Source organism: Notamacropus eugenii, chromosome 4, assembly GCF_028372415.1.
Source record: "Notamacropus eugenii isolate mMacEug1 chromosome 4, mMacEug1.pri_v2, whole genome shotgun sequence".
NCBI classification, from domain to species: Eukaryota; Metazoa; Chordata; class Mammalia; order Diprotodontia; family Macropodidae; genus Notamacropus; species Notamacropus eugenii.
In genome coordinates this window covers 77,928,845-77,935,746 of record NC_092875.1, presented here as the reverse complement: position 1 = coordinate 77,935,746, position 6,902 = coordinate 77,928,845, and the positions used below count along the sequence as shown (strand labels likewise).

The window sequence follows — 6,902 nt, the reverse complement described above, 5'->3', positions numbered from 1 at the left end:
TGGATGCTGCTACAGGGAAGGTCCCTGGGGAAGTACTGCTGGCCAGCGGGGTTGAAGACTGAGGCTGGGACCCCACGGGGGAGGCGGGGGAAAGGGGGGGTCCTGGCACAAGGAGGGCATCTTTCCTGAGCCGAAGGATTGCTGGAAGCTCCGGAGAGGGGCCTGGGGTTGGGGGAGTCGGGAGTTATCCACTTCTCTTAGGCCCCGACCTTTAAGAAACGGTGAATAAGGGGAGTAAACTGCAGACAGGAGATTTGGGGGGAAAGGGTGGGAAGAGTCTGGCCAGCTTATCACGTGATTCGAACCGGGTCCCTGCTTCCCTCCCCCTTCTGGAAGTGCTGTAGGCGTCCCCCCCACAACGCGTGGTCGTTCCTCATTGGCTCGTGGCTACGGCCAATAGAAAGCGGCCATCTGGGAACCCAGCGTTCCGAGGTGCAGCCTAAAGTGCTGCGCCGGCTCGGGGCCAATCGGGAGGGGCCTTGCGGGTCCCGCAGCCAATGGACATGCTGAGGGGGCGGGAACACGGGCTGGGCGGTGTTGGTTTGAGGGGGGCCGGGTATAAAGGCGGTCGGTGGTCGGCGGCGGCTGTCCCTACTGCAGAGCCGGAGTAGTGCTGTCGTCTGCGGATTCTGTGTCCGTACCCGATCCCCGCCGCCCCTACCTGACCCTTCCCGTCATGCTGCCTCTCCTGCTTCTGGGCCTGCTAGGCCTGGCGGAGGCCGCTGAGCCTGTGGTCTATTTCAAGGAGCAGTTCCTCGACGGAGGTAAACGAGGGGCGCCCGGGCCTGCGGTCCCGCCCCGTCCGGGGCTCCCCGGGCCCTCCCGAGCGCCTAGCCCGCCTAGAGTGCCTCCTGCTGGGGTGGGGGGACGTTGGAGGGGCCGCGCGCACCCGCTCCAGCCGCTGCTGTCCCGGGGGGAGGGGAGGGGGTCGTGCCCGGGTCCCTCTTGTCATCCTAGCGGCGTGGGAGGCGCTACGGCCGCCGGGAGTCCGCTCCCCTTGGGACAGCGCTGCCTCCCCGGTGTGGTGGCTACAGCCCTCCCCGGGGGCCCCTCTTCCTCCATTAGCCTCAAGGGTGTCCAACATTGGGTCCCCGGGACCTTTGTCCCTCCTGCAGCCGACCACGGGCTTGCCCTCTCCCTCGACCCTTTCCCCAGCCTGTTCTAAGCCTGATACTTGGGGGTGGGGGAGGGGAAATGAGGGGCAGAGAGGGTCCACTGGGCAGAGACCCCCGGGGCCCGGTCTGAAGCTTGGAACCTTTCACCCTCTCTTTGCTTCTGATATCGTCAGTGCCCCCGGAAACCTGGGGTGGAGGTGAGGGGGCGGGGTTGGTTCCTGGAGAGTTAAAACATGCCCTTATGAATGCATAAAGCGAGGTGCCAGGCAAATCACTTAATTTCTGAGTCTTTGCTTTCATTCACTGTAAAATGAAGAGGCTGGACCAGAAGGCCCCCGGGTGGCATTTCAGCCCTAAATCCTGCCTCCGTGCTTTGCTGACCTTGTATAAACCCTTTTCTTTTTTGGGAGAGGGTCAATTTCCCCATTCACAAAACGAAAGGGTTTAGATTGGGTGTCCTTTAAAAGGTCCTTTTCCATCTCGAACATTTTGGTAGCCCGAGACTGTGTTGTTTAGTTGGAGATGGTTTCTGGAGGGGCCTTTCCTTAGCAGCTGGTACCTAGAATGAGTGAGTCCCTTGGAAAGCTAGGTTTTGATGGACAGGGATAGAAAGATGATCACAGACTCTTCTCACATGTTGTACTTCCCCAGTGTTGGGGAACATGAGGACACTAACCCCCTTCTCTCCTCAGAGGGTTGGGAAGATCGTTGGGTGGAATCCAAGCACAAGAGTGACTATGGCAAGTTTAGGCTCTCGTCCGGGAAGTTCTACGGTGATGAAGAGAAGGACAAAGGTGAGGGGCTGCCTCCTGCCAGAGATGTGATATTGGAGAAGTACTTTTCATTTAGGCCTCGATTTCCTCATCCATAAAGAGGGAAAGGGTTAGGTTTAAATCTCCCTACCAACTCTGAAATTTCCTCTGATTCCATTGAGGCTGTATCCATGCAAGGGGGTTGGTCAGGATTGAATTGGACCTGGGACAGAAGACTCAGTGTGAGTGGCTGCTGGTAGGGAAGAACCGTGAGTGATGAGGCAGGATACCCCTTACTTACCTTGGGGACAACTTTCTCACCATGCCTGTAGGGCTGCAGACAAGCCAGGATGCCCGCTTCTATGCTCTGTCCTCACGCATGGAGCCCTTCAGCAACAAGGGCCAGACGCTGGTGGTGCAGTTCACTGTGAAACATGAGCAGAACATTGACTGTGGTGGTGGTTATGTGAAGCTGTTCCCTGCTAGCCTAGACCAGGCTAGCATGCATGGAGACTCAGAGTACAACATCATGTTTGGTAAGTGTCCATAGGACTGGCTGTTGTCCCTTCCTTCTGTGGTTCTGGGAGTCCCTAAAATGAGAGTCTGAGATTGACCATCTCATCAGTGGGAAACTAAGGATTGAGGAAGGAAGGTGACTTGACCCTAGGGTCCTTCCTTCCCACTTGCCCTTCATAGTGGCTTTGGGGAACTGGGAGACAGGAGTCCTGGATTCTTTGATCAGTTTCCCCATTCCTTCTTCAGGCCCTGACATATGCGGCCCAGGAACCAAGAAGGTTCATGTTATCTTTAACTACAAAGGCAAGAACATGCTGATCAATAAGGACATTCGATGCAAGGTAAACTACCTAACAGATGGTGAGGCAGAGGGAAGGGTCCAAGACCTGTGAGACCTTGGTTCCTTCATAACTGTTGTCCTCCCATAGGATGATGAGTTCACCCACCTGTACACCCTGATTGTTCGGCCAGACAACACATATGAAGTGAAGATAGACAATGTTCAAGTAGAATCAGGCTCGATGGAAGATGACTGGGACTTCCTGCCTCCGAAGAAAATCAAAGATCCTGAGGCCAAGAAGCCTGAGGACTGGGATGAGCGAGCCAAGATTGATGACCCCACAGACACAAAGCCAGATGTAGGTTGCTTGCATTTGGGAATTCTTCATGGCTAATCCCTGTCCAGTGACCATCCATCCTTTCCCATTCCCCTTTCCCCCAACCCCCCAACTGGGAGAAAAAGGGTTTCTAGAGGTCTGATTACATTTACTTATTGATCCCAAGGACTGGGAGAAACCTGAACACATTCCTGACCCTGATGCTCAGAAGCCTGAGGACTGGGATGAAGAGATGGATGGGGAGTGGGAGCCACCAGTGATCCAGAACCCTGAGTACAAGGTGAGGCTTCCCAGCCAGTTGCCAGATGGGGTCTGGGGAGTATGAGGACAATGGGATGGCAGCCCATGTTTGACCTTTCCAATTTTCCCAATCTCCTCTCTAGGGTGAATGGAAGCCCCGACAGATTGACAATCCTGACTACAAGGGCAAGTGGTTGCATCCTGAAATTGACAATCCTGAGTACACACCTGACCCCAACCTTTACGCATATGACAGCTTTGGTGTGTTGGGCCTGGACCTGTGGCAGGTGAGGAGAATGGTACTCTGCTTTGCACTCTGCAGGGGGTAAAGTGGAGAGTCCTGGCCCCACCTCTCTCACCTTTTTCTCTGTTTGTAGGTGAAATCTGGTACCATCTTTGATAACTTCCTTGTCACCAATGATGAGTCCTATGCAGAAGAGTTTGGTGAAGAGACCTGGGGGGCCACAAAGGTAACTCCTCCTTCCTTGCAAGGGGTGAGGAAAGACCAGGATTCCTGGGAGGACCCTGTCTCCTAGAGGGGGCCCTTTTCCTGGCCTCCTACTCCAGCCCATCCCTCCTTTCAGATACCAGAGTCTGGGGGTCAGGGATGGGCCTGGGGTGGGAGAACAGGCTCTGAGGTGGGGGTGTGTGCATCTGGCAGGAGGCTGAGAAGAAGATGAAGGAACAGCAGGATGAGGCAGAACGGCAGCGTGAGGAGGAAGAGGAAAAGAAGCTGAAGGAGGAAGAAGAGGCCGGAGAGGACAAAGATGAGGAGGACAGGGAGGATGAAGAAGAGGACGAGAAGGACGATGAGGAAGATGAGGATGGTGCCCAGCCCAAGGATGAGCTGTAGGGGCCAGGACTGAGGCTGGAAGCACCCTGGGGGGCCAGGCCAGGAGCCAACTAATGTCTCTATGAGACTGGAGAACTGTTTCCAATAGGTGGGGTTGTTTGGGGCTGGGTGGGTTTTTGTTTTTGTTGTTTTTTAAACTGGTGTCGGTTTCATCCACTCTCCCTCAGGTCCCTCTGCCCTCAAGAGCCTCTTGGGAATGGCAGATAGTGGGGGGCACCCTTCAGCCATGGGCTCAGGGGCATGGGGATCCAAGGTGTCACTCTGCATGGATGCTCAGCCTCCCTGTTGACTACCCAGGGATAGAGACTTCCGATACTAAGCTGCCTCCTTTCCCCAACTGGCCTCAAGTCCTGGCTCCTCTGTTTTTACCCCATCCTCAGGAGCCAGAGAGGAGGAGGAGGGGGGTCAGTCAGCCTGGCCCTGCCCTTAGGTATCCCATAGCACTGAGGGGGGCTAGGGTTTGGCCAACAGTGCCTAAGCCAAACTCTTTGCTCCCTTTTTTCCCCTCTGCCTGGGCTGAGGGCAGGGGTGGGGGCAGAGCCCCTGTTGTGGGGGGGAGGGTTAGGGAGGGGTTGTCAGTTCTTGCTTGGTCACATTGAGAATGTAAGAACAACAAAAAAAGAAATTTCTATTAAATTAAGTTTTGTGTCTCCCTCATGTGTTTGATTTCTTGGAGAGGGGAGCAGTGTAAGCTTCTCAGTTTTCTGAACTGCTGCCCAGCCCTAAGCTAGTGGGGTGGAACAGATAGATCCCTGGGGTTCTGGTCAGTGTGAAGTGTCTGTCTAGTGGCTGCTCTGGCCAGAGAAGATGGCCTCTGTGCCTCTGGTCAGCTTCTTTTCCCCACCTGTGCTGTAGGGCTCAGAGTTCCAAACAACAGGAGAGATCCTGGTCCATGGCCTCTCTCCAGGAGCCAAAAGACTGGATTATGAAGGAAAGCTTTTTGGGAGGACCTGTTAACAGTAACTATTCAGTTTTGAGTTTATAAGTAAGATTTAACGTAATAATAACACTGTCAGAACCTTTACCACCTAACTTCTTTCTTCTGGGTAACTTATTTTTTTATTGAGTCTTTAAAATTTTCTTTCCCATCAGTATCACTAGCCACCACTCCCAATACAAAGCTCTCTACCCTCCCTGGTAACAGAGTCAAGGGAAAAAAATTCACATAATAGCAGTGTCTGAAAATGTATATTCATTCTGTACCAGTCTGTCCACTCTTTGAAGGGAAGCCTGCTCCAAGTTTTCTACAGTTATCACTGGTAATTTCATTGATAAAAGTGCTTTTTTCTTTTAGAGTTATTTTTATCATCAGCATATGAATTCTGGCTCTGTACTACTCTGCATTATTACATAAAGTTTCTATTCTTCCCCCCTGAAATTGCAGAAATTGTCATCCCCAAATAATGACCACCCACTTTATTTATATGGGCCCTTTTCCCTCTTGATCACTTAGTGTGGCGTACATAAATCCCAGTGATTGCTGTGTCAGAGTATGTATATAGGGTTTGGTGAGTTGAAATTATCCTAATTTCTTGCCAGAATGACAGGATGAGGACTGGTTTTTATAGTTTGTGTTGTGATCAAGATATTTATGTGTTAGACCATGAAGTTGAGAGCCCTTGATTGTAGCTGTTTCTATCACCAAGGTCTAGCATAGACTGCTTTGTTCATGACAGGCATTAAGTTGCTTGAATAGAGGAAATGAAAGTGGAACTATATTGGGGCTGAGTCCCTGAATGAGGGGCCTAAGGAGGGTGTGGCTGTTGTCAAGATTGGGAAGTTGGGAGAATTTGGTACTGGGCTCCAGCTTGATAACTGGGCCTCAAGCTGTGCAGATTGCTAGCAAATACTAGAGAGAAGAGAGCGCCAGGGACTAGTCAAGTCCAGAGAGAGCCCCAGGAATGATTGATCTGACAGGTGAGGTCTCCAAAGGAGAGCCTAGAAAGGACAACAGCTAACATTTTTATAGTGCTTACTGTGTTCCAGATCCCATTTGGTCCTCACAACAACCCTGGGAGGTAGATGCTATTATCTTCATTTACAGATGGGTTGACTGACACAGATTAAGTGACTTGCTGGACAGAGTCTGAGGTGGGAATCTGAACTTGAGTCTTTATGACTCCATGCCCAGCTCTCTGTTTCCATTGTGTGCCATCTAGATTACCCATCCAAAAGAGGTCAACAAACAAGATAATGAGGATCCTCAAGCCTTAAAAGATTGGGGTAGGAAAGGATGGCTGTTGGGCTTGGGTAAAGAGACAGGTGAGGTGAGGCCTTCAAGGAGAGGACTTATTAAGGTTGAAGTCTTTTGGGCTCAGAACTAAGATCACAGAATGGAAGTTACTTTGTGACAAACAGTCATGTTGGGTGTCTCTTCACTAGGGCTTGTGAGCCATCTGTTAGCGCTGTTAGTAAAGGGATCTCTGCACAGGGATAGATGAAATGGCCTCCAAGCCTCCTTCCGTTATTGTAATGTCATTTGAGGTCCCCCAGAGATCCCAGAGGACCAGCGGAATAAAGATACAAGTCCCTTAACTCATTGTATACCTGCTCTTAAGTTGTATCCTCCCTGAAGTTCAGATCTCTCATTTTGTGTGTTTGAGAAAATTAGTGCTGGTCATAACTGATAGGCTATATCGGCTATTGCCCCTTTGTACTTTCTAGAATCAAGTGTCCCTCCCTTGCCACAACTATTCCCCTATGTCGTCTCTTACTAGAATCTAGCAGGACTAGTATTTATATCCCCGGTACTTAGTACGATGCTTGACGAATGGTATTTGCTTAATAAAATGCTTGTTCATTAATATGT

General features: G+C 51.5%; 1 protein-coding gene across 1 annotated transcript; it reads left to right on the top strand.

Moving 5' to 3' along the window:
* Positions 1-508: 508 nt before the first annotated feature.
* Positions 509-4,746, top strand: CALR (calreticulin). Its single transcript, XM_072602194.1, has 9 exons — positions 509-764; positions 1,808-1,909; positions 2,200-2,403; positions 2,630-2,724; positions 2,812-3,021; positions 3,167-3,280; positions 3,384-3,527; positions 3,618-3,710; positions 3,902-4,746. The coding sequence occupies exons 1-9, from the start codon at positions 677-679 to the stop codon at positions 4,091-4,093; spliced, it is 1,242 nt and encodes a 413-aa protein (XP_072458295.1). The 5' UTR covers positions 509-676; the 3' UTR covers positions 4,094-4,746.
* The last annotated feature ends 2,156 nt before the right edge of the window (positions 4,747-6,902 follow it).